The following is a 27,622-nucleotide window of genomic DNA, read 5'->3' as shown; positions in this document are numbered from 1 at the left end:
GAAGATTATTTTTATGAATTTATTCCGAATAAGCTTTGCAAAGGTTGTTGACTGAAATCAAGAATACCTATCTGATTTTTTTATTTGAAATTTGTAGTAGTTTCTGGTTATCAGGATAAGAATTCAGGATCTAATGAGTCTAAACTTTTAAAATATTTGTTAATGCGACTATTGAGCTTTATACTAATATTTTTATCGATTATGCCACAAAATTGAAGACAACCCTAATCTTTGTGAAGAAATGATGATGATGTTTTAGAATACTCCACGTTTCTATTATTGTTACACGATTTCTTATTATATAATGTGATTTGAAATTGAGCATGTAAAATAATTGAACAGTTACAAAAATTAAAAAGGTTTGTTAAAAGTTTACAGTTGAGGGAAAGCTCGTCAGTCGATATTGTAAGCAGTTAGCGCTACATCACTACGGGGCGCATTACCGCACCGTTTCGGCGCACGGAGGCTGTTGACAGGTGGGGGGTGCTGGGGTTGCGCGGGGAGGGGCGAGCCGGCGCGGCGCCCGCGCAGCTCGCGTGGCCCTCTCGCCTGAGTCACGCGCGCTCCGTAATGCTTGCATAATAATAATGACGGATGCCGATCGCGCGGCGGCCCCTTTGATCTACGGAGCGTTTGATCTCGCCGCCGACTGGTCCCGCCGCCCCTGCCGCATAAACGAGCCCGCCTGTTACCTTTATTCGGTCCGACGCCGCGTACGGAGCCGGCCCTTCGCCCTCGTTCTAAATAGAGGCTTTTGTAAACGGGGAGCTACCGTGAGCGCGCCGTGGCAGTGGTGTTTGCGCGGTCAGTATGGGGTGCGGTCGCCGCGGGCGCTCGCCGCGCTTCTCGAACCGTTCTTAGTGATGTTTCCGCGCCCTCAAGGTCGGTGCTGCCGGTGCTGGCTGACATGGACCCTATGTGTACGTTCATTATTTATTTTGTGCAATTTTACAGCGAGCTTCAGTGATCGTTCTGAGATTGTGTTGTTTGTTTTGATATTAACGATGTGTTCAGTCGATCCAGTGCCGAGCTTGGCGAGTGTATTGAAGTTTAATAACAACATGACGTAGTTTAGATTTTCAGTAAATATGTATATATTGTATATAGTTGCTAAATGTAGAGTTGCCGCGAAGTGGAATTACATAAATGTTTATTTATTTAACTAGGAACATGGCACGTGTTGTTTTGATGTGATTGTTTGTTTTTATTGATAAAGTTTAAAAATTTAGTAGGTTCTATTTTTATTTTAATCTCGATAACTACTTTCAAAATGTGGAAAAAGTAATTGCTTGATACCGGAGAGTTGCTTGAATTGTTTAATGCTCTAATATAGAGTTTTTTCAATAATAAAACTTAGATTGGTATTACTTTTGTAAGCTTGTTCTATAAATTGGATTTATTTTTTCATTTTTGTATTAAAAGCATATTAACATAACTTATTATTAATGTTAAGTTGAAGGAAATTATACTTTATAATAATCTACATTTTTTAAAATTATAAATTTAGATGCCTTTAAAAATGAACTGGTTTTTACATTAAAAAATGGCTCTACTCGCTCTACATTGGGTAGAAACTTGACACTAAGGCCTATTTTAACTTAAACTTACTTTTACAAGTTTTTAAAAATATGTAAAACGATATGAGTAGAGTGTTTTGTATTAAATTGCTTAAACAAACACTTTATTTAAGCATATATTTACGGTAGGTAATATAATAGGTATTGCTTTATAAGTATCAATATTTTTACGCGTGCTGTTCAACTTCCTATTATTCGAATTAAATATTAATCAGGTATTCTATCAACAATCAACATTTTGTTATAATTACATATATTATCTTTGAAAGGCTCATTTACTTACTACGTATTAAAAAATATAAGAAATGAGCTCTATTTAAACGACTTCAAAAAAGGAGTTTATCAATTCGGCCGATATATTTTTTTGTTAAATATTTGACGAAATCCGACGTTATGAAAAACATATAAAAATTTATATTAAAATCATAACTACATAGTATAGGGTGTATAGACACTCTAATTCTTTCTTCTAATAAACAGGTAATTAAAATAGTCTTTCCTAGCGTTTATGCGAGGAATGCCGCGCGGGCACAACTAGTTAGGTACATTCACAACTCTACAGTATAGTACTTAACACAATATTATATTGGTATTAATTCATGGAAAGAATGTTGATTGTATAATTAATTAATTAGTACCGTGCACGTTGTTAACTTTATGTTTTATTTCTATTAGCGTTTTACAATAAATATAATTTATTGTCGTGCGTACAAGAAGCGATGAATAATTATGCAGATAATATATTCAAAGACAATGGCGACGTTGTGTCGGTAAACTAATAGGAAATATCTTAAAATATTTGCAGGCAAAACATTATAGATACGAAAATATACAATATATTTTTAAATTATCTTTAAATAAATCTTTATCTCTTGCTACTACTGCTACTGTAGACGGCTTAGTCCATGTAGGTATGAGGCTACAACTTTTTTCATGAAATCTGCGTTTTATTTCATACATTCTATTTTCATTCAATTAAAATACGAAAAGTTCGATTGAGTGTTATAGCTAATTTAATAATAATTAGCCTTAAAAATTTTGTTATGAAAAGTGGAAATCTACATGAAGTAAACTAAACAGTTTAAAAATAATGCATCGATTTACAGATGTGGCATTGAACAGATGCATACTTCACAAAAAAGGATTTGAATTGTTTTGATCATTTTGTTAGTTTATTATGATTAGTGAGACTTTTATATTTCGATCTGTAGGGATTCTATGGTACTATTTACGGTTTAGTATTGACTATAGCATATGCCGTATATGCGATGTTCATCGTCATGTATGAGGAGCGATTTTAAAAATAATCAAGATGTTGACGCTATTGTAGAGCAAGGATTGTAAGAAAGAAGTAGTAACTGACCTAACCCGGAAAACCAATTGTAGGTCATAAAATGAGTTGGTATTAGATTGCTCGTGTTATTGAGGAAATTTGAATTGTTTATATACCTATATTTTGATTGTAGTTTTATATTTGCATATTTTTAACAGTACCTATAATAATTATTAAATAACTGGACTATTTCTTTACATTAAATATTTTAAAGAGAATAACTGCAATGCATTTATATGGATTTTTTTAACTCTGATAGTCTGTTTTTATGAGGGTCGATCATGTAAAGACCACTGGTCAGATTATGTCAAATTTCTGGTATGATGATAGACCAATTTATATTAGAATCAATTTTAAAGGCTACATTATACTTCAAATTTGAGTTAAGTGTCTGTGGTTTCTAAATATGTAGTTCTTTTGCTAAAATATATGTATATTATGTAGTTACGATATATGCATCAAAAGTCATACAATCGTCGTAGGCGAGCCTCTACCTCGAAGAGCCACGCAAAAATTATGTAGTCCACATGGAAAGCTAGTCTAGAATAAAATATTAGTATATAAGGTACCTTATTTTTGAGACTCATTATTAAAAATGTCACTGTATCTTGAGAGCATAATCTAAATAAAGGAGATCCGTATCTAAATCCTTAGCCTTTTTTATTTTTAAATTCCCCTTAGGAATACGAAATCAGACTTGTAAATAGGTAAAGTAAATACCTAGTTAGAATTCAAGAGGTTTTCAAGTACAAATGATTTGGTTTGCGCCTTTAGTTAAAAAAAAGATTTCAGCGTGAAAAAAGCGTCCATAACATTATCAGTTGATTTTATAAATATAGTACAGCCTATTCAATTCATGTTTAATTCAAATACAAATAACTAAATCATGAAGGTTTGTTATTGCTGCATTAAATTAAGTAATTCAAATAGACTAGTTAGTAATAAATTTTACTGTAATCCCTTGTAATTAGCAGTGCAGAGTTGTTTATGGCGGTCATGCATCATACATGAGCTTTCTTTAATGTGGTTACAACAGGCAGAATACACGTGAAATATGTATCATCTCATTTACGTTCCAAATCTACAATAAATTATTTTAATTATTTGCTGATTCTATTTCTGTTAATTATCGATTCGATTAACATGAAAATCTTTCTACAACTCGAATATTTACAAAACCATATTGATCAATATTGAGTGGCATATATGTATTTTTAATTTTATCCAGATACATACATCAAAGAATACTTCCAGTTATTTTTGACGAGAAAAATTGAAGTTGATTTTGCTCTTATTTGTTTTAAACAGTTACCCTTATTTGACTTTTTGTTGCTAATGAAACATTATTATAGTTTCCAAGTAGTAGCTTTAAAACTACTTATAACATAATTTATACTTAATCACTTGCAATGTATCTGCAATAATAATTTCGTTCTATACTTGTTTATTATTTATTCAAGATATGGTAATTTCCGTCGACTTCTCTTATTTGCTGGTTCATAAAGGATAATAACAAACAAAATAATATATGCTCACTCAAAGTAAACCAATTTCGCGATTCCCGAAGTTATTTAAATAGATCTACAAAGCGTTTGAAGACATCATACAGAGACAAACTAATGGTCGTTGTTTCGTAGAACTTCATTTCATTATTCTTGTTACCAAACAAACTACATATCGTATGAAGAAGACAACTTTGATATAACCCAAGAGTTATCTATATAAAGCTGAAGACTTAGTTGACTTAGTTCGTCTAAAATTGAGAAATTCTTTTCGTGTAGCTCCTTTTATCGTGGAAAGCTATATTTGTACCACAACTGTACAGTGTGCAATGTCCATGCTAGGGGACCTATAGGTGCGAACATGGTGCGAAGCAAGGTGCGAAGTAATGAAAAATATTGCAGAAATGAGAAAAAATATTTCTATTGAGAGAGATGTATTTACATGATGCATCGCTTAGCTAGTAACTATTCAATTGTATTGCATATAAATAGTACATAGGCAAACACGTCATAATATATGTTGATACAAACATGTTAAATTAAAAATCTAAATTGTCGTTTCAATTTATTAACGAATGTACGTTGAATTTATGACGTAATCACGTTAACTTCACATCGGTCGTTTTGCACGTGCTTTATGTTAACAAAATAACTATTTATTTGAAAGCAAAATTTGTAAAAGAAATGGAATTTTTCTATGTTTCAATTTCAAAAGTAAATGTTACTCGCAATGGGGTCACTCTATATCAAATAACTTATGAGTTGTTTCTTCGACTTCATAGTCAATGGAAATTTAAGTGCCTATTTTCTATACAATTATCTTTTATGTCCTATTATTAAATTAAATGTTATTGCTTGTGTAATTACAGGTGCTGTTGTACGCTCCAAGTGACAGCGTCGCTCCACCGGATAGCTTGAGATTAGTTTGGCTCACTAATTCCTCTCTAACGTGCAATGATGGATCGCCAGCGGGGTATGTATCCCTTATGTTCTCTAACGTTTCTTTTGCACTTTTTAACAACTGTAGAAGTAATTAAAACGAAACTTTATACAGTAAAGTAATTTTAATACAGGGTCTGAAAACGAGATTTTCTGTTTTGTTTTTTTTTAATGCCTGCCTGTTAAATATATGTATGCATTTTTAAAAGATCTTTAAACATTTCGTATTTTTAGAATTCTAGATTTTTAATGAGCATGAAAGTTAAATTAAAAATGTGTTTTGTTTCCAGCTATTATATACGGCGTGGCACAAACAGTCATCACTGGGTGGTGTACTTGGAAGGTGGAGGATATTGTTGGGACACGAAGTCATGTGCAGCGCGTTGGAGACGTAGACCCGGGCTCATGTCTTCGACGCGATGGCCTCGAGCTCGCCGTGCCCCGGCTATACTGTCAATGGACCCAGAAGCTAACCCGTTATGGCATAACTCAAACCACGTGTTGTTACCCTACTGCTCAAGCGACATGTGGGCTGGAACAAGGATTAAAACGAAAAACGACTCATTCGCATTCACGGGACGTTTAATAGTTAAAGATGTCCTTAATGAACTGTTGCAATTTGGTTTACGTGGTCGACTTTTACTGGTCGGTTCGAGTGCTGGGGCAGCGGGAGTTATGTTCCATGCAGACGCTACAAGAAGAAGTCTTAGGACACATGGCGTACGTGTGGCGGCTATCGCCGATTCTGGGTGGTTTCTCGATAGGCCACCGAGAGCGAGACGGTCATTTTCCGTAGATGCAATAGCAAGACTTGGACATACTTTATGGCAAGGATCACCGCCATCGTCATGTGTACGACAACACAGAGATAAACCGTGGCTCTGCTATTTTGGGTATCGCCTCTATCCACACATAAGGACACCATTGTTTGTATTTCAGTATTTATTTGATTCAGCGCAACTAACAGCGGAAGGTGTACGAGCCCCACGCACAAGAGCGCAATGGGATGCCGTACATGAGACGGGGACTGCTCTCCGTGCCAGCCTTAAAGGCGTGCGAGCAACATTTGCTCCTGCGTGCATTGCGCACGGTGCTTTAGCGAGACCTGAGTGGCTGGCTATTAACGTGTCCGGTATTTCCCTTCCAAAAGCGATTAGTTGTTGGGAACGTCGCTTGAGTAGTAGAAATAGAGGTGAAAGGACCAGATGTGCACCACGCAGGCTCATCGAAAGATGCTCGTGGCCGCAGTGTAACGGCTCCTGTCCACGTTTGCGCGATCCGCGGACGGGCGAAGAAGTAGCATTAGCTGCTCTACTTCAAAGCTTCGGGTTAGATGTGAATGGAGCTGCGGCAGCCATGGGTTTAGACGCTCGAGCTTTATCAAGAATGAGTCGAGCTGAACTTTTGCCTTTATTGGCACCACATACGTGATATTTAATAGACTGTTTATGTGCATTTAGCACGAAGAATCTACCTCGTTTTTGTTGCAAGTACAATTATTATTAATGTTAGTTATTATTTATTGTAATGAGATGCTGCAGTATTTATATAAGTAAAGTGTAATAATTTATATTTGTTTTTATTAACCCAACCAAATAATACTATAAACCCAAGGATATAAAATTAAAGAGTTAGCTGTGGTAAATATTTATTTACATTAAATATAATTCTCCTTACGTAAAGGGAATGTAGACTAGCATATTATGATTCCTACTACAAATAAGTTAAATTATCTCACTATTTCACACTGACCCTATGGTAATGGCAGTGACTCGATCTGTCAGCGGATATCTTCGATTAGTAACGATTTATACCAATTGACCCCGTAAACTGGGGGTTTTAAACTGATACCGAGTTTGTGGCGCAATCGGAAGCCAAGGGGAGCGATATATCAATGCTTTGGTGTGTGTATATTTAAAATCTAAGAAAAGTCCACCGTGCCGCGACATGTCGTGACGTCATAATTTGTTGGAGCGCTCTACGCTAATCTGTATCGACAAATCGATCACATCATTGGCCAGGAAGAAGTCCGTAGACACGATGTTGGCTTGATGCCTCCAGAGCGTTGCGAGTCGATGGGTAATATTTCTATTAACTGCGTCTGCATTTTCACGTAAGGACCCTCTCAAGAAGAGGATGTCAAGTACAGTGGGTGTGGTTTGAGCCATCGCGGAGAACATTGGAGAACGGGCTGATGGCTGTGGAGAGGTACCTATTGCGCGATCTAAGTACTTCAAAAGTTCTGTAGGACTGTTTGTATTAGCCCACAAGTGAGGTAGAATTGGCCACAACCAGTTATTTTCTGAAACAAATTAAAAACAAACATAATTAAGTATTTTTTACTATGAATTTTGTTCGGCACAAGTGTTTCTCGGAAACCAAATACAATCTCGATCAAACTTGGTAATTAATCGAAGTTTTAATGAAGAAAATGAGAAGTTTCTTTTTAATTAAGGTAATATATATCAGACCCACGGTATCTTAACTGTTGACCGTATAAATCCTGATAAAATGGAAAGAATTTGTCAAGAAGGCAGGGAATGACCGACATAATGTATTATCCCTATTTTCTACAAGCGATGTACTTAATCACTAGTACATAATATGTCTCGAGGTCAAGCTTCTCGCCACAGACTACCCTTGACCTGAGATAGTCGGTATACGCTATATTTGTATCAATAATGAATGGAATTGCTTTAAGATATTGTTTATTAGATTTTTTTTATAATTTTAGAAGAAAAACAGGTAAAATGAGTTAAAATAATATTATGTGAATAATAAAACGCAATTAAGGGTCGCCTACCAAATATGAATAGCAATTTTGTGAACAGATTTTTTGGCATATTATTTCATAAAGAGCCGGCCTGGAAACTAATAACAGCGTCTCATGGATTTTCTTCATAAGTTTTATGATAATCGGATATTACCTACCAATAGTTTTTTTCAATAGATACTAAATTAATAAATCAAATGAATAAATAAAATCATGTAAGCCGTTGTGGGTAATAAACGGTGGATTATCAAATCTTTATCTAAAATATTGCTGTATGTAATAAGTATTGGTATAAATGAAAATAGCTATAAGCTTACCTGCTACTATAGTATTATCTACATAGCTGAAGACTAAACGCTTATCGTTATCAATAAGAGTTTGCAATGTGGGGCCCCGCGTACCGGCGCCAGTATGGTACTGAGTCGCCGTAGCGATGTGGGGCCCCAACTCTCTATGCATTAGTTCGAGCAAACCCGCGTGAACTGATCTTATTGGAACCCCATTCGGGTCGTAGAAACCCACTGGGAAATGATGAGCGTCTAGGAACACTACCTGGAATATTTATGATATAAAATGAATATTGTCCTGAAAGCATGTATGGAATCGATATTATTGCTTCATACGTTATTTACGACATTGTCGTAGTATTAAGCTTATTAAGCTTAAGATACTGTTAAATTTGATGAAACTTTTTAAAAATTAAAATTTGAATGATTAAATTAATAATTAATGAAAATTATAAGGTTAAAATTCGAAGAAAACTATAAATAAAATAGATAGGTACTTAAAAGTATAATGTTAAAATATATTAAAAATATCTCTACAGTCTACATTATTTATTTTCTCATAGTATTGAAAAGGAAGTAGTCGGGGTAATTAGGAATTGGTTTACCTCTTTTGTTAAGTCTAAGAAAGCTTTTATTTCTCGTAAGAGAGGTAAAAGTGGACGGACTCGAATTAAGTTATGGTTAAGCCAGTACCTGTAAATTAAAAAAAAATATATGTATTAATTAAATGTTAACTTTCGATTCGACGTAATTAATTATCAATTAAAATTTATAGGAAAATAGTTCCTAATATTATTTTGATTGGCTTTATCACCTGTTTGTTAGCAGAACAATTAATTATTATTAAGTCAGTGTACTAATTAGATGTTATGAAACTATATCCATCGCTTTATCATAATTAATAATAGTGTCTATTAACGTAATAAGTAATTTGCGTAGTTATATTTTTCAGCGAATAGTTAAGTGAATTACATATCTATAGAATTCCGCTTGTGTAACGTAAACGTAATAATATTAAATTTCTCTTGTAATAAAATTATTAAATAGTTGATATTTGATAATATTAAATACCTGTATAGGTAATGAAGAATTCCTCTACAGTAGTGTACAACTGTTCGACGTAAAATTTTATCAGATTTTTGTGTATCATTTATATTCTACTGTTGTGTTGATCCTTTGAAACCGAATTATGAGATCCCAAAACTAGATAAAGCTAATAATTAGTAGCGATAATTCTTAATCGTTTATTAATCCCAAATAATTACCAGTTATTAAAAAAAACATCAACATTGTTGATTGAGAGATATTGAACAAATAATACCTAATTGTCTCTGATATTTTTGATAAATAAATAATAAATAGGTGCTTATTTACGTATGCCATGTAGATACATGGCATGGCATGTTACGTTAAAACATTTATTAGTCAATCGCGAACGGTATTAAATATGTTATTTATATTCATTGAGTTACTATGTACTATTAATTATATTCGATATTTTGCATTGTTTATTGATATACTATGTATTGTGTTTCTGTTATTCCGATCACCTGGGAGCACTTGCTTGTTATACACATAAATGGAATCTATATATTTACGAAACTAGCAAAAGACTGAATTTCTCATACCATTAACATCTAATAAGGATACGTAATATTAAAACTGGATAGAACTCGTTGAAACCTAAGAATGACCTAGATGACAATAGACAACATGAACTATCTAAATTAATATTTTTAATACTTCTTATATAAATTATAAACCAATAGACGAAATTAAGTGCAAGTCCAATTAATATTATGTTAATCTTTTTTATATAAACAATGATATTGTGTTCCTCTAAATATGCCGGGCGAAGCGAAGCGTGACCACCGCCTGACCGCGATTCGTGTAATATCGGTTCGCGAGTTTCGAATATGGCTATTGCATAATGAGATACACTTTTCACACTTCATTGTTTTAACGCAAATTGAACATTAAAATGTCGTAATTTTAAGCGGTGGTTTTGGTCATTTATCTGAGTTAACCTTCTCAGTTCTAAAAGATTATTTGTCTGAATGGTGTGTTTTTTTTTCAATGTGAAATGGTGACCGAAATTACTTCGGCTTGAACTGATTTTGTTCAGATAAGGATTACTGTATATTATTAAATATTATGTATATTATTAAATATTATGCATACATCTTCTTATATATAAAAATGAATCGCAAAATGTGTTGGTAAGCGCATAACTCGAGAACGGCTGAACCGATTTCGATAATTCTTTTTTTATTATATTCCTTGAAGTACGAGGATGGTTTTTATGTAGAGAAAACGTAAATATGTACCACGGGCGAAGCCGGGGTGGACCGCTAGTATATAATAAAAAGGCCATCGTTGTCAATAATTTTCATGTAGCGCACTACTTTTATTATGTCTGTCTTTGAAATAATTAATGTCTCTATACCTATGTATTTCAACTTACGATTTTAAAGTTCATCTGATAGAGCCTTTCATTCGGCTTTATGTATGCCTGAATTTTTCATTCTAATAAAAACAAATTCATGCGATCAATCAATAAGCAATAGATTCAAAGATTATAATAGAACTTTTAATTGAATGAAATTTGAATGCTTGACAAATGTTAGGTTTTTTATATAACTCTAATTGGAAGATACGAATTATCTAAACAATATATAAAATCGAGCCTGTCCTTTCAATTTTCACTGGTATAGCTCTATATTAATTAAATCTGTTATTTGTTATCCTGTCATTCGTGTGTATATTGAAAATCTTTTACACAGCAGTTACAATTTCATTCGATTATTTACCAGACAAATAACGTTATTTGTCTGTCTCTGAAAATATTGTTCTAATGATAAGGTTCGCAGGTAAACAATCTATAAATTATAGAGTTGAACAAACACTTACCTATCTTCAAGTCGCGGATAGAAGTCGTAGTACGCGATTCTGAAATCGAAGTATCTGATGCCATAAACAAGCTGTGCCCATATAGACCGGTCTTGGCAGAGCACGAAGCTGTCTCTGGAGACTGTACTTATCTCTGTTTCGAAGCGCCAAGCGCCCGCGTTATGTGTGCCGGCGATCGCTAGCTCACCAATACGGAGTTTATTTATCTTGTCTCTGGAAAATTAAAACGTTTTCTATTTAGATTTGCAAGGACTTCAGGGTACCTACTATGATGTCTTAAAGCAGAATTATTTCCAGTTAGGAAAATTGATGGCGTTAGACGAAGCTCTGTCATTTCTGCGCACTGGATAATTCCAGTATTAATATACTGCTGTACCTAAGTCATCACGGTTACCCCTCAGATTACCTTGTACCTACGACTTTTTTGTGAGGAAATACGTGCAAAATGCTTCCGAAGCGGTTATGGGTAAATTGATAAAATAATATGGTTTATAAAAATTTCAAGCTGTCTTGTGTTTAACAAAAATTACAATTGTAGGTTCAACATTGCTCCAAATCTTTATTAATCATTTTTTTATTATCAATCATTATTAATAGTACATATATACTAAAAGATGGTGTAAGTTGCGAACAAAAGAGAATTAATCATATTGCACATTAATGTATTGTTTTTCAAGTTAATCATATTAGAGGCAACGAACTTGTAAGGAAATACGTAGGCAGGAAAGTAACGAGACACTACATAAACCGATCTTCTGATTAAAGAGTGAATGATATTTTATCTTTGTCTCGTTCAATCGTTCATTTCCCTTGTGCATTATGTTCAAAAAGTATGACATTTTTTTGTCAAGCTGTGTCCAAATGTGTGAGATTGACGTTTATGTAATGATGATGAGCAATTCATTACCGGAAGTAAAATTTTTGACACTTTTGTTGTGAGATTTCTTTTTTCTCACTCATTTTCATTTTCGCTTATAAATATAATATGTAAACTATGTTATAATAACACACTACTAGTATAGCTAATGAGACTTTCAAACACTGCGATTGAGTATCTAACTACAACACAATTATACTATAAGCAGGTATATTATGTTATGTGGCTGTATTTCCACTATAAACGTATCAATAACAGCGTGAATATGAAAGCAAATTAGATTTCGCTAATTGCTTGATTATGTTACGATAACAATTCTATTGAAAATGTATTATATTATACGATGTTTGTTTTGTCGGGCTTGATCCTTTTATAGATTTTGAATTGGAGCATCAGGAAATAAATATTATCAGATGACTTAGTATTTTTTTAATGTACAAAAAGAAAAATTATTACATATAAGGATCGTTAGGTACTTACTTTTATCTTCACAAAGCAAGAAATTATTTAAAAAAATATTAATAATGATACGTACCCATAATCTTCCATCCAAGTAGGTTGTATTTTCAAACAATTAAAAGTAGTTATATAATGGTCACCAGCCCCAACCCAGGGCCATAAGCAGTGGGGTCCTCGTAGACCTCCACCTGATTGCCAGCCTGCTGGTAAGTCAGGCTCGCCCAAAGATATGTTTGTTACTATGTGACCGTAGATGGATTCTATTGGGAATACCGCGAGCGCGTTGTCCCATGATGTTGGCCTGCTATCGAAAAGACCGATCTGTGGAGGGATTATCTTACCTATAGTTTAAATTTCATACCTCTAATTAACTTATTGTATCTAGTACGTTTATAGTGTATTTCCAACTTAGTTGACCATCAGTCGTTGACTTTAGGTTCTTCTAACAATGCAAAACAAAAATAATATTTCAAACAATAAAACGATTAAGATTATGCGATGGTCCGAAACTAAGGTCCGTAAGGTATCTATAGATTCCGTCAAAATGTATGAAGACAAATTTAATTTGCAACTGATTTATTAGGGTCATTTAATAAGGACTCGTTAGAGTTATAGAACTGTAATATATTGTACGAAACATAGAAGATAAGGTTTATCAAGAAAATGTTTTATCAGATTTCAGATTTGGTAGATATTGCACCGATCATTGGTAAAAATTCACAGTTCAGATTCTCTATTATTCTCAAATTTGATTTCGTTTCAAGTTATCTAAATATTAGTTATTTACCTCTGTTTTCATTATAAATAATGTGAATGAATTGTTATCGTATAGTGTCCATTGATATGCAATTTTATCGTATTATCAGAACATTATTTTGTAACACATGCAAATCGTTGACTCTGATTGATTGTCCATTTATGAAAGAGAAAATATAAAACGACGGCCATCCTTTTGTACTTATGCATGGTCTCGATTAAAATTTCACAAAGTGGTTCTGAATAAGTTCTGTTAATTTCGCTATTAGATAATTAAAATATCTCTACAAAGTGTGGAAAAGTGAAGAGATGGACATATTTTCTATTAAATTATATTATATTTTGTATCAAATAAAATTTTGAAATATGAGAGATAATTACTAAAGTAAAGTAAAGAATTATACGCTAAATATTGTTTTTAATTTCAAAACTCTCCCATATAAATCCTAGATAAATCCTTCCAACTTATTCTCAGTCAATGTGTTAATTTGTAATATAATTTTTTGTGAACTATAACCGTAATAACCCAAAGATAATTTATTCAGATTTATTCTTACCTGATTAGGGAAGTTAGCGCAGGAACTGAAGTCCCAGTTAAGTTCGATAGCGTCAAGTAGATTTCGTCCGACGCCCAACCGAATAGCTGGCGAATGAACCGTGGCCCATACTTTTCCACAAATCGATTTCTCAATTATTAGTTTTTCCGCAGCTAAAACGAATACGACTATTAGAAGAATTATTTGACTTCACATCGAAAACTACGGGAAGTAAACCAACGCTGAGTTTTGAAATTATATCTGCAGAGTAAAATTTAATTTGGGTTATACTAATTGAAAGCTCAGGATCGTGTTGTTAAAGGATAAGTGTACGCAATTATAGTAGCTACTAGAACATGCATTATACCACCACCTGGAAATAATTAGATTGTGTTAAATCGTCGGAAACGTGTGAAAGGAACTGCTGAACTTACTTCGCTCTACAAACATTTACTTTATGTTTTTAATTTGGATAAACTCATGTACAATAACCACGTATGTCCTTAAATAATAAATTGTGAACAATTTATTACATTTTGCTTTCCTAAACATACTTAGCTATAGAATTATAATATAAGAAGCGATAACGAGTAAATCACCTATATGTATAAATCATCGTAGACGTAAATAAGCCAACATAATTACTAATAACCTTTACATCGATTCATATCGCCAAGATCGCGTGCGTGGAAGTAATCTTCAATAGTTGAACATCATTTCCTCAGGAAGACTATACAAATTACATATGCTAGTCTATGAAATTTTTTGCGAGTACATTATTTGCTTATGCATTTATAGCTTGTATTAGCTTTTGCATTTAATTTGAATTATAAATTAATTTTATCACACAAACGTTGTATAGTAAACATTGATATGAACGAAATGGTGGTGTTTAATAAACACAAACACTCCATTTAAATATAAAATGGCGAGTAAGTGATATATTGCAGCGGTTATTTAGTAATTTGTGGTAATTAATGGGCTAATGTGCGGCGGTTTCTGTTTTATATTTGCAGCGAACGTGTGGTATTTTTGTGAAAATTCAAAAAATATCTATTGGTGCTCTATTAAATTAAAATTTTAAAAGGAACAATGTTAGTTGTTAAGTAATTTTAAGAACCATGTTACCGAATAATTTAGTCAGTTTTTGCTGTATAGGTAATGATGTGGGGCGTGTTAATTATTAGTTAGACAAGTATTTACAACTTTAGTCCTACACTTCAAAGTCCCTTTAATAGACAAGTGCTAATCAAGAGGTCGGAGCCCATTGATCATGCATGTGACCCTTATTTACATATTATTCCGTCACCAAATAATTTCCCGCCTCTACTACGTACATACACGTTTCAGAATCCGCATAATTCGATTCGATTTTATCGTCGTTTCCAATGATGGCGTCCGGTATGGAAGGAAGGATACTGCAAGTTAAAATTAATATGTAGGAACATTGTTACAATCTTTTAATTAGCAAAGTTCTTGAAAATTTATCTTTTTGCTTAAAAAAATTATAAGTACCTAGTTATAATTATAATAATGATGTCTCATAATCCAACGGTTAATAAATATGTCGTTAAGATAAAATATAATGTTATAATAATGATATAATATAAGAATTTCTATTAGGGTAGGGCAACCATAAAACAATAATGTAGTATCGTGGAGACCGTAATATTGTATTGTATTAAGAAATATAATTAATAGTAATTATTTTTCGGGTTTAATGACATAAATATTCTCGCAAAATTCGTAAATAAGCAAAAATTAGAATATATTTTTTTTTCTTCAAATTTACCTTGAAAAATATATCGGTCACTGCATTCATTATTAGATGTATTTATTGGTATGCAAACAGAGTTAATTCACCTAATTATTACGTAACACGTGACATAACTTGCAAAGACAGTCTACGCGCGTACAACTCCTTTAACGGCTCCAAATTATGTAAGAACAAGGAACTCCGTGACACAATAATGACCACTTCTTGTAAGCGATATTATCGACTCACAATATAACGATTATCAGTTATCACTATGAATTATTATTTTTACTATTCCTATGTCTAATAAGTACTTTTTAACTTCTGGATAAAAATGCACACTGGTCACTCACAGACTGACTGGCACATAAACTTTACAGATTTGAAATTGGAACGTTCTCATTTTTTTTAAATAAAGATTTGACTTAAAACTTATGACACGTGATTAAACTTTTTTTTTAATTTTTAAAAAGTTTTCATTACAATTTTTAATAAATTCTTAATTCTAAAGCAATATAATAAAACAGGTAATCTATAAGTTTTTTGTATGATATAAATTTGAAATTAGAAATAATTTGTGTATTTAATTTACCTTATGTATGCCTGTTAGCTTATTTTTAATAATTAAATAAAATATCATGAAATAAATTTTATTATTATTTTATTTAAATAAAAGTAAGCTCATATTTCGAGCTATTTGGTTATTGGTTACTTAGATGTTATCTGTTGAAAAAATATAATTTATAGTAACAATAATTTCCTTAAAATATAAATTAATTCAATCTAATATCCTTTGCAAAAATGTTTACACATTTTGAAGTAGGTCGTTGCATCTTCAGTAAATAAAACACTGATATCCATAGGTCAGGATCATCCTTGTTATAATAATATAATTAAAACACACGACAATTAATTGATACAGTTACAAGTTTTATAACAATGCACTGCAAATAAACAAAACATAAAAAAAAATAACAATCATATTTGTTATTGTACTCACGTCCTATAGAAGCCCCGAGCGCGGTAGCAGCCAGGAAGGCCACAGAGACCCAAGATACGGCCATCTCAAGCGGTGGCTCCCGCGCCACTAAATCGTATTAGCAGTTAGTACTGCCCCGTAGATTTGGCATTCTTTCGCAACAATTGACTGGCGCAAACGCCGCAATCAAATCGACGCATCCTGCTCGCATCTGGGGTGACCAGATGTGATTATCGAATTTCCCGATAAAAGGATTAATTTGTATCGTACTTGTTGGTGTGGTTAATACTTCGAAGACTTATCGGCTATGTGTTTGTTTCATTTTATTTTAGAAATAATTTCAAATTTTCAAGCATATTCTTATACATAAAATTGTAACATAACATACTACTAATATTAATCATCGTTGATACCTATCATAAGCTGAATCCTGTCTTACTAAACTAATCTGAAACCACTAAGACTAAACAACATGAGTACTTATTACTTAACTATGATAAAAAATGTCTCTGATAAAATATTTTTTTATATCGAACAATTTGCCTAGAACTGTGAAAATTCCAAACGGATCTGGCAGTTTCAACTTGTCATCTGGCAACCCCACTCGCATCGCATGATATGATTGAGCTGTATCAAATACTTTCTACGTTACTCAATGGACGTCGCTTTATGTGAATGGTTATGTAAAACGATGAGTAATGACGTGCCGGCTTCCGTCACATCCTCAGTTCCGATCTGATATAATATGTATATTGTACCTATAGTCTATGGTTCCAATGTTAGGAGAGCACGCGACTAGCTCCGACCAGACGCACGTGTAGCACCAGGATGTGTCTTATCAAATGTGATCGTTCCTCTTCGATTTACTACGCAGCTATTGGGTACTAGAGTTGTCCTAATTCTTAAATGGTGCTTTGATTTATGTCCTCAGCTCTAAGGATTGAACAGAGAAAGCGAAATATAACTATTTTGATTAACTTTCTTTCGATCCGATAATCTCTGAATCTTATATAAAACGTAAACTCGAATCGAGCGGAATGAAGAAGGAACTCTTCGAAGTTCTAGTTAAAGTTTATTACAAAACGATACAAAATAAAAAAAATGTATTTTCGGATGCATTTCATATTATGGTACCATGCTATGATGATTATATTTCTTTAAATTTTAGATTACATTGAAATCCTTATTGATATAATTAATAAATATCGATTATAATAAAATATTTTAGATTAATATTTAAATTACGTATCACGTAATAATATTATAATATACAGATTTAATGAAGTAATTAATCTTTACTTCGGATTATGTTTATCGGGATACTGATAAAATGGTTTCAAAATATTACGTGATTCCTACGTCATAAAATATTGTTTGTAATTTTATTGAAAATATAGATAATAGTAGATATTTGTTGGTATTCGATATATACAGGATATCTCAGAGTTTCTTCAACATGTATGAACTACCCATCCATATGAAATCAAACAAATAAATTGAAGCAAATCATTTCTTTTTAACTTAATCGCAAAACTACAAATATTGCAAATAATTTAAACTTATTACAAAGCTATACAAAAATAAATATTATCTAATGTAATGATAAAGTTAATATTATATGATGATAAATATTATGATGATAAATATTACATGACTTCTTTCTCAAACTCAATAAAATTTTCAATATTTGCCGCTCTTTTCATGTTATGTTTTTCAGTGCTATCCGTAGAAGCAATAGATGGCGCTCGACTCGGGTTGCGAAGGACTGGCTTTTGGAGTTGGAAAAAGTTTAAGGACGCTTTCAATTCTTTCATAAAAACTTCTTTGTGAGACACCTTAAACAGAAAAAAAAATTTTTTTTTAGGTAGTAAATACAATTTAGTATTTACTACATTGTTATGAGTTTTAAAGAAAATAAATCGCTAAATTGTAATTTTTCAAAATGTATGTAAATTATATTATAATTCAAAAATAACAAGATCACATAAATATTTAATAATTAATTATTGTTAATTTATATTTTAGGCTGGCAATTTGTTTCTATAAAAGAAAAAAAAAACTATCATTAATTGGCGGCAAAAGTTTAGTGTTGTTAATTATAAATATTGTTACTAAACATGGTTGTGTAAAATATTAAAATTAAGTGTTTCGCGTTTTTTTTAATAATAATATTAAAAGTTACCTGTTCCCGGACGACAATATTGCGCACTTCATTCATGAACTCTGCAGCAGTTATTAGGAGACTTAACACCAAACCGATTATAAGAATTATAAAAGCGCCGATCAAATTTTCCATCTCAAGGTCTCCTTCAACATCGCTTTCATCTGTGGTTCCCTTAAATTAAAAAAAAAGTAAGGATATTTTATCGTGATTAACTATTTTTGAAATAAAAAAGCGAAGATTTGATTATTTTAACTTTTTACAGTTATAATTACATATCAACTTATTATTTTTAATTATTTTATTGGCTTAGGCTTGTAAAACATAAAATTGTATTAGATTTAATTTTGAAATTGGATGAGTCGAAAGTACTTACTTCACACTCTTGTGCCCCGTATTTTTCATCCCACCATTTACTTTTAATTTGATCAAGCGTTGTATGTTCTTTCAATTCCAGGATTGCTTGGTTTATATGAGTTCGGAATGGTGAATCTGAAATACATATATGAATTTAGCTATGTCAGTATAGAATATAAACATAATGAATGGAAAATAATTGATATCATGATAGATATGATTTAGAAGCGTGTTGAATTCACCAAGATTCACCAATCATTGAAGTTAAAGGTAATTATTATCTTTTGTTTTATAAGAAATGGTTAAACTCATAAAGAATACTTAAATATTTAAATTATAGATATGTGAGATTTATAAAATTATAAGTAAAGTTAATATTACCAACTAAAACTTAATTATTCAATTAAAATCTGCGGGAAAATAAGAGACATTATTCTCAATGTAAATTAATTTAAATGTATATAAAAGGATCAGATAAGTACTGCCTAGACTTTTGCAAGTTCTATTCATTGAATTGAAAGGATCCTTACTCGCCGGCATTGCTATCCCGTAATCTTTAGAATCCAATTCACCACCAACTTTCTTCAGTTCACAGTTTCTTTTTAACTTGTATTCAATTGTACTTGATTCCATGAAAAAAGCGTATTTGCTCTTTCCATTGAGTACTCGTTTTTCGCCCTCGTCGTTACTCTTTACCAAAACAACGGGATTAGCGATCATGTTATCATATAATCGCCGATAAGCTTTATATTTCGAGCTCTGGAAAATAAGATATTTTTAGCTGTCATTTCCAAAACGATTAAATGTTATCAATTCCCAAATCTATTTAATAATAACGTATTTTTTGTAAAGAAGAATCATTTCACTATCTTTTTAAACTTTCGCTTCTATTCTATGTATGTCACAAATGATTTCAGTCAAGATTTTCATTTGAATAATTCCCAAACTTTCGCACGTCTTCCGGCTGTTAACTTCGGGCGAGGCTTAAGGAGTGTTAGAAAACTTTTGTTAGAAACAAACTACTAACTTTAAAAAAGTCCAGAGTGGATCCTCCGTGAATCGCTCCGTACAACACTTTAGTTTGTTTGGCCAGATCTTCGACGCTGTTTATTGGTTCGTACTCTAGGGCTGATGTCATGGACGCAGAGAGCTGGGCAATGTATGTCTGGCATATGATTACGGCGAAAAACCACCACATTGCACATACCCATCGAGAACCAATTGCTCTAGAATAACAATCAAACATGAGTTTCTGATTTTTCGGTAAATCGTTCCTAGGTAGTTAAGGTGATGAATTAATTTTTCTAACATTTACGGCCCTTTTTAAACCTTCGTAATTTTTATATTATTAAAGTTGTCGTGATGAAAATTCTTGACAAGAAAGTTCAATAGTAACACAATACGTCTACCGTTTTAGAAACATGATTCCATGATATTTTCTCGATAGAAAAAAAATACAAAGTTCTCATTGTTATTTTTTTTTAATCTCTGGCATCTTCAAAATAACAAACGTAAAGTTACGACTTTTTGGATATTAACTATAAAATATACAACCTATACGTCTACCGTGTTAGAATTTTGAAATATGCGATGGTTTTGAAATAAACAAGAAATACTTGAAATTAGCGCCTGACCAGCCAATATAGCGAGAGCCGCCCTGTACCTTCCTACCCCGATCGCTGCACGAGTCATTCCCGCTACGGCCGTCACACGGGGAACTTGTGTCGCTTGCGCAATCGTAAAAAAGGGTGACAACACGATAAGACAAAATGAGACAAATGGGGACAATAAAGAAAATAAGAAGAAGAAACATAAAGGTTGGAGGAAAAAGAATGCTTACAATTGGAACAAATTAATGAAGTAAGTTGGTTTTATTTTAAATTTGATGATAATTGTATTATAGACGATGTTTGATATGTACCCCTGTTTTAAGTACGTAACGAATGTGTAAGATTTTTTCATTTATAGCATAAATAATCTTTTCAGAAATCCGGAATCCAGAAGGAAAATAAACCCACTGATTGTTCACAATGTGAACCCACTCCTTCGTAAGTACCTTTATTCAGTCAAAAATGTATGTTATCAACGCTCTACTGGTTTTATCGCATGATTCCATTTTTAGCAAAAAGCAACAAAGTGCAAAGAAATAAAAAATCATGGTGAACTTAGTGGAAGTATGGTGGACGTAATATGGAATTATGGAACAGGAGCTCGTTGGAGTAGTATTATATTTTAAAAAAATACGAAAAAAATTTCAGGAATTTCTTAGTAGGTGGTAGATAAGTATGTTGTATAAAGAATTAGATGTTGATATTTATTTCATTTATACTTACTACACCTGTGCGGGAAATTGCTTAGTACTAAAACAGGTTTATATTCATAATTACATAGTAATGTGAGTTTTCATTTCGAAAAATTTTGTGTAAGTATATTAAATTGAGTTCCTGGGTGATCTGGAAACACAATTGGGCCCGGAGGATGGCGCTGCAGTCACTCCTCCTAATCACATGAACCGATTTGGATGAATATTTGTGTGCACATTTCATTGTTGTGGGATGATTGGTTGATTCGTTTTCACATTAGCTAATATTATGTATTTTTGTTGTCAGAAAGTAAACTTAATTTAATGTTTATAATACATTATTATTGGTATAAATAAGCCAGTGTTCGTCTCACATTGCTGTACCTGCCTACCTATCCTACCAGGGCCTAACTTTGTTCTGGCTATTTTATTTTGATTATTTGTAATGAATAATTACAATTATAATAGAGTGCAAAAAATAAATACATGCGTCAATATATTTTGTGTTTTTTTTAAACAAATTTTTTATTTAAAAAAATATCATTCCGACCGCGGCTTTGCCCGCGTGGCATTAGGTTATATCGTGAATCCTGTTTTATCCCACAGAAGTGTTCAGTTCGGATAAAAAGTATCCTATGTGTAAATCCAGGCAATTAGCTATATTTTATCAAAATTGGTAATGTAGTATTGACGTGATTAAGTAACAACTAACAAAAAAATATACAAATTAACATCCAAAGTTTCGCATCAGTTTTACTGTATTAGCGATATCTTCCACTCTTGACTTTGACTGAGAAGAATTAGGGTTTATAACTTCTTTCAGAAATAGTACCTTTCATTTCTGGGCATGATGTAATATCTACGTCAGCATCAAATTCTATCTAAATCAATTCAGTAGTCCGCGTAATTAGGTACCATTTCATTTTTTCAGAGTAACAATATTTTTTGTTATTTTAAAGATTATTAATAACCTGTATTATTTTGTAATAAAGTAAACATTACGAAATAATAATAATTAATAATTATTTATAATGTCTAAGTAGTTGTTAAAAAGAAGATAATTTTGTGTTTATAAGCAAGAAAATAAAACCAATAAATCAACAATTAAATATATGTATAACAATATTATAACTGTATGACGACTCCATACATGTTTGTCCCGAGTCGGCCAGCGGCAGCGCGGCGAGTATGCAAGTATGACTTCGCGCACACCCGCGTTCGCGATAGCGAGCTATTAGACTCCGCCCGCCAAGCAGTGGATTTTTTTTTGTGTATCGTCTTAAATAAGTAAAAAGGATAAACATGCGTAGTTTCATAATTCATAGCATTGTTAATTTCAAGTATTATAGATAGAAGATTTAATGTTATTTTATTTTGCCATTGTTATCAATATAACACAGGAAAACAGCGTGTTATTTTCCTTAATAACGATACCCGTTTGTAGTAAACAATCGATTTATTATTATTATTAAATTATCACTAAACTTAACTATCACTTATTAGAATTATTCTCATTCAATTCAAATATGTAGTTCTTAGTTTGGGAAAAGAAACAAAGAAAAATAATTATACTTAGGTAAAATGTCACATCCTTGCGTCATAATGGAGCCCATGGTCAACCAAGTGCAGTTTTTAAAATTCCATATATTTTCCAACTCTTCAGGATCTTTATCACATGGTTGGGGGTTTTCCCAATCAGCTGGCGATATCCTGATAACATGAAGTATGTGTTGATATGTACAATGTAATTAAAATACTTCAAATATATCGATCATAATCAATCAAACACTGAAATCACCTTGAACAAATGAATAGGACAATAGAAACTACGCAGTACGCTGTTGCTATGTGCATCCAAACGTCGAAAGTATATGGGTTAAGAAATGAGAACCATCCCGGAGGCACTTTTCTTTCCTTTGTGTACAAAATACTAATACCCAGTGTCATAAATGGAACCGAAAAATCGACGACTTTCTTTCTCTCTTCCGTAATTGTTAAGTCGCAAACAGCCAAGTCTGCTTTCTGTAAATAAAAATGATGAAGTATATTTTCGAAAAGCCCATTGAAAACCAAAAGCGTCAGAGTCATAACTAATAAATTGCATTGTTTATGCCGTTAATACAATTTGGAATCTTAATTAAATGTCGGTTTCTGAGTGGAACTTCACCAAAATACCGTGGCAATTTGGGAACTTCGATCATTCATAGCGTTGGAAATTTAATGACTATTATTAACATTTCAAATGATTTTAATACAAATGCCATTTTGAAGACGATTCTTGTTCGGGTTGTTTGAAATAATTGACTATGATGCAGAATAAGTCTTTTGAATAGCAATTTTGTTTATTTCATTTTATGTGAAATTTATATGGATAAAAACAGGATTATAAATGTGTTTATACTTGACCATGCTCATTGTAAAGTATTAGTGATATCGCATTTGACAATGTGATGATCACAGATTAATGAGTTAACCAAAATTAATTAGAATGCGCTTTAGCTTTCGCTTTTTCGCTTTAAAGGTAATAAAACATTATTACCTTCGTAATTCGAATATATTACCTTGTCCAGTAAGTCTCCAATCAAACCATTCCATTTCTTTTTCTCTGGATCGTATTTTCCATAATCCTTATCTTGTTCGTGTAAAAATGAATACGTGTAATTAAATTTATGCTTCCTCAAAATATCAAATATATGTTTAACTAAATCAACAGAGAACCCTTCGTATTTCTCGTCAGCATCTTCTTCGACACACGTTTTATTATCCTCTGGGCATTTGATCTTATCCGCAAAGTATGGTTTTGCTTTACGCGATATTATCTGTAAAATTTCGAAATAGGTCAGAAATGTATCCTACATGGGAGTCGAGATCCCATAGCAAAAGCTTTTCTTGGAGCCAAGATGGCATTGCACTTGTATTAAATGTAATTTACTACGCTGCATTTCATACCAAATTTGAGTCATAATTTTTTACATTTAAGCAAATGAACTTACGATAAAATGTTTACTGCTTTGTTGTGCACTTTTAATTTCAGTGCTTGGTCGATTTTCTACTATAGCTCCTTTATCCGTTGAATTCCAAATGCCAACTGTTTGTCTCGTCGATACATGAATCTCGTTTACGTACAAAGTGTAATTATATCTGCGACCGTATTTATCAAACTGAATATTCCCTGTTACGCCAACACTGGGATTCTGAAATGAAATGAAACATTAGTAATTTCTCTTGTAATAAATGATAATAGGAAAGTATCAGAACAATTTTTTTTTATTTGGAATACCAATGTTTATGATTTTTTAAGAAAGTAGGACAAAATTTATTAATACCCGGTCGTTTTTTACTCCATTTTGGAAAGATATAAATACTTAATTAAAACGGGTTTTGTTTTAAGAAAGCTTTCATATAAAAAGGATTCAATTTGTTATCTTTTTGTAACGGCATCCTAGATAAATACAAAGTAAAAGCGAAAAAGAATTACCTTTAATATTTCAGCTTGAAGTAATGCCCCGAACGGCCAAGGGTCGGCGTCTTTTTTACACAAATCTTCATCTGGTTTTGTAATATCTTCCACTTCACCTACTTTTTGCAATGCCTGGAGGACATGATTCGCTATATCGTTCATAACGAGAGCTTCGATCTACAAACATTTTTTTGCTTATTTCACAATCTTTTATCGTCAATTTCTTTTCTTGATTGAATCAAAACATAATCTTACAATATTGCATAGTTAAAGGAATGCCTTTGAAAATTACAAGTTTTATTAACTAGTAACAATTTTTTATTATGCTTGTATCAAATCATAAATTGTAAAAGTTGTGCAGAATTTGTATGTCTATTGAAATTCGAATGCATACAAACCTCTAAATTGGTGACAGGTGGGGAGTCAAGTTGGACCTTATCAGTAGTCCACCTTCCAACACGTGTAGCTAAGAAGTGTTGTGCATCTTCTAATTTATCGAAATCTGTGATACTGAGCCACGTAATGTTTGAGTGAAAAGGTGTAAGGTCTTTTGCTATCATTCCCGCGTCCATTGTAGTCAGAATGTAGTGCTAGTGTATAAATTTATATTAAGTAAACATAGTGCGATAAAACTTATTAAAATTAAGAAACTTTTCTTATTAAGTTGCCTTAAAGCTTATCTAACTTAAAACACCAGATTAGTTTTATAATATGATTAAGATTTCAAAATAAATATACACACCATTAACAATATGTAAATACCTGGTAATGATTGACCATATTAACTCCTTGGGCTTCATTTAAATATTTCAAAACGCGGTCAATGTGACAGTCTAATATTATACGGAATTCTTTGTATCGTTTTAATTCTTTGAATATCTAAAAATAAAGAAAATGCTTTTACATGACAAGACGAGATATGTAGATTGTAGATGTATTAAATTAATAATATAGAACATCTCGTTATTACTATGACGAAACTACGTACGTTTACTTATTAACAATTTGTGATGCTACACAGTTATATTACACAACCGACTACGAAATATTGGTTTTGGTTTTGTAATTAAACATTGTGCTAACCTTAAAATTGTCGGTATTGGGGTCCAACCTACGCACTGTAACAGGGGTTTGGTCCGTGTATTCAGCAAGAATTTTCTGTATTCTTAATAAACCTGAAAAACGGAGTATAAAGGTGTTATTTCACAGATAAGTATAATATAAGTTGCTATATGTATAGTCTGTAGAATATTATTTACCAAAATCGTCTTCATACAGTACAGCATAGTTTTCCCATCTATAATATTTCAATAATGCTGCATAAGCGTACGATATATCTTCCGCAGTAGGATAGAAGTTAATAGAAATGTTTCTATAAACTGGACTCTCATCAGCAGCTTCTTCATCAACTTCACTGTCATCTTCTTCATCAGTATTTTCGATTTCCTCTTCTAGATATGGATCCATTGGTTGCCAAGTCGCTTGGAGATGTGGAATATTCGCTTTGGCGCATTGGTCCCGAATAGCGCCATCAAAGATTGGTGTTTGCGGACCAAATATAGCGATCGGCTGTATCATTTTGTTTGAACAAACTATAAAATGAAATTCTTAATAGAATGTACGATATTATTCAATATGAAAAAGTGCAAAATGAATCGATAATAATATAGACTTAATTTAAACAGAACGATATAAAGTGTGGTAGATTTAAGGTAAATACATATATATAAAATTACTTACGGTTTCTCCACACCGAATAACTATCCGATCTCTTGGGTCGAAGTATTACAGGTTCGAGACGCCAATCGTTTATTTCTGAAATTGTCCATTATTGTTAAAGAAGCATGTAGGTACTTACATATAAATAAAGAGATTATATATATAGGATGGTCGTAAACAAGAGACATCTGCGTCAGTTGTTACTGTGGTTGTTATATCATATCCTTGAGGCGTAAATTATGCTTGAAACTTTTAAATGTTATTTTCACATAATCGGAATTATTAAAATTTATGAGGTTTCGGAAAACAAATTATATTATTATTATTATAATTTGTTCACAATTAAAATATATTTTCTCCGCCTTTTGTATAAATTAGTTAAATGTTTTACGTACTCTTGTCTGGATCATCGGATGCTGAATCTGATGCCCGGAGATGATTGTGTCGCATGCTTTCATTGAAAGCTAAACGTTGTGTTAAAGCATGCTTTTCAAATATGCCTCCTATAAAAATATAAAAATATGAGAAGAAAAAGAAAATAAATCTAAAATCTTACTTATAAGACCTATTTCAAAAAAATTGCCTCATCTTTTAACTTACCAATTTGATAAGATATTACACTCGTTTCTATAACCATAAGCTGCGAAGCGCTTTGATGTATCAAACAAAATATCCACAATAACCACATTGTTCACAGAATTTAAAAACTACTCTAAATTATTAAAAAAAATACCCGGCAGCATTATTTGTTTACTTTGTGTTAAACAACGATGTATAAAGCAAAATATTTACTAAGAGCTTTCAGTGTAAATAAGCTGTCGTTAATTATGACGAGCTTGTCGAAAGCAAAAGCGGTACGTTTTGCTGAGAAATTCTCTATTAACTGTTTTAGTTAACTATTTGTATTAAAGGAAATTCCTAGCGTCTGATGTCTCGAAA

The 27,622-nt window shown here is 32.2% G+C and overlaps 3 protein-coding genes and 1 long non-coding RNA gene across 6 annotated transcripts; 2 read left to right on the top strand and 2 right to left on the bottom strand.

The window, feature by feature from the left end:
* The first annotated feature begins 522 nt into the window (after positions 1–522).
* Positions 523–6,858, top strand: Notum (palmitoleoyl-protein carboxylesterase notum). Its single transcript, XM_089703640.1, has 3 exons — positions 523–920; positions 5,282–5,385; positions 5,642–6,858. The coding sequence occupies exons 1-3, from the start codon at positions 588–590 to the stop codon at positions 6,780–6,782; spliced, it is 1,578 nt and encodes a 525-aa protein (XP_089559766.1). The 5' UTR covers positions 523–587; the 3' UTR covers positions 6,783–6,858.
* A 128-nt stretch (positions 6,859–6,986) lies between these two features.
* Positions 6,987–16,860, bottom strand: LOC149482841 (PI-PLC X domain-containing protein 3-like). 2 transcript variants are annotated; one of them, XM_089703641.1, is made up of 8 exons: positions 16,706–16,860; positions 15,287–15,367; positions 13,971–14,122; positions 12,734–12,978; positions 11,322–11,534; positions 9,017–9,104; positions 8,442–8,676; positions 6,987–7,653 (listed from the first exon to the last, which is right to left on the bottom strand). In XM_089703641.1, the coding sequence occupies exons 1-8, from the start codon at positions 16,767–16,769 to the stop codon at positions 7,310–7,312; spliced, it is 1,422 nt and encodes a 473-aa protein (XP_089559767.1). In that variant the 5' UTR covers positions 16,770–16,860; the 3' UTR covers positions 6,987–7,309. The 2 variants fall into 2 exon arrangements, with proteins under 2 accessions (XP_089559767.1, XP_089559768.1); XM_089703642.1 differs by lacking the exon at positions 15,287–15,367 and having other exon boundaries at positions 16,706–16,849.
* A 1,449-nt stretch (positions 16,861–18,309) lies between these two features.
* Positions 18,310–27,620, bottom strand: LOC149482839 (glutamate receptor ionotropic, kainate 2-like). 2 transcript variants are annotated; one of them, XM_089703632.1, is made up of 17 exons: positions 27,284–27,618; positions 27,079–27,186; positions 26,705–26,779; positions 26,224–26,556; positions 26,048–26,139; positions 25,727–25,843; positions 25,363–25,554; positions 24,983–25,141; positions 24,498–24,698; positions 24,066–24,323; positions 23,303–23,526; positions 23,077–23,214; positions 20,230–20,428; positions 19,733–19,961; positions 19,222–19,337; positions 18,867–19,019; positions 18,311–18,519 (listed from the first exon to the last, which is right to left on the bottom strand). In XM_089703632.1, the coding sequence occupies exons 1-17, from the start codon at positions 27,369–27,371 to the stop codon at positions 18,331–18,333; spliced, it is 2,871 nt and encodes a 956-aa protein (XP_089559758.1). In that variant the 5' UTR covers positions 27,372–27,618; the 3' UTR covers positions 18,311–18,330. The 2 variants fall into 2 exon arrangements, with proteins under 2 accessions (XP_089559759.1, XP_089559758.1); XM_089703633.1 differs by lacking the exon at positions 18,867–19,019 and having other exon boundaries at positions 18,310–18,519; positions 27,284–27,620.
* On the top strand, positions 20,476–21,989 carry LOC149482840 (uncharacterized). The gene is made up of 3 exons (XR_016316638.1): positions 20,476–21,062; positions 21,189–21,250; positions 21,325–21,989. It is a non-coding gene; the product is annotated as an uncharacterized LOC149482840 (long non-coding RNA).
* Positions 27,621–27,622: the final 2 nt, after the last annotated feature.

This window comes from Colias philodice, chromosome 14 (assembly GCF_061535455.1).
Source record: "Colias philodice isolate Cphi_HAF_F1 chromosome 14, ilColPhil1 Martin Lab GWU primary, whole genome shotgun sequence".
Classification (NCBI taxonomy): Eukaryota; Metazoa; Arthropoda; class Insecta; order Lepidoptera; family Pieridae; genus Colias; species Colias philodice.
The sequence above is the reverse complement of the archived record's forward strand: the minus strand, read 5'-3'. Positions and strand labels throughout refer to the sequence as shown.

Excerpts from the sequence above, each read along its gene's own strand:
- Notum (XM_089703640.1), top strand. The coding sequence starts at position 588 with ATGACGGATGCCGATCGCGCGGCGGCCCCTTTGATCTACGGAGCGTTT. Across the intron at positions 921-5,281 it reads GGCTGACATGGACCCTATGT|GTGCTGTTGTACGCTCCAAG; the intron begins GTACGTTCATTA and ends GTGTAATTACAG. Across the intron at positions 5,386-5,641 it reads AATGATGGATCGCCAGCGGG|CTATTATATACGGCGTGGCA; the intron begins GTATGTATCCCT and ends TTTTGTTTCCAG.
- LOC149482841 (XM_089703641.1), bottom strand. The coding sequence starts at position 16,769 with ATGGCCGTATCTTGGGTCTCTGTGGCCTTCCTGGCTGCTACCGCGCTC. Across the intron at positions 14,123-15,286 it reads GCGGATTCTGAAACGTGTAT|CTGCGGAAAAACTAATAATT; the intron begins GTACGTAGTAGA and ends TATTCGTTTTAG. Across the intron at positions 12,979-13,970 it reads GCGCTAACTTCCCTAATCAG|ATCGGTCTTTTCGATAGCAG; the intron begins GTAAGAATAAAT and ends ATCCCTCCACAG.
- LOC149482839 (XM_089703632.1), bottom strand. The coding sequence starts at position 27,371 with ATGTGGTTATTGTGGATATTTTGTTTGATACATCAAAGCGCTTCGCAG. Across the intron at positions 23,527-24,065 it reads TTGGAGACTTACTGGACAAG|AAAGCAGACTTGGCTGTTTG; the intron begins GTAATATATTCG and ends TTTTATTTACAG. Across the intron at positions 19,962-20,229 it reads CCACTCTGGACTTTTTTAAA|AGCTCGAAATATAAAGCTTA; the intron begins GTTAGTAGTTTG and ends CTTATTTTCCAG.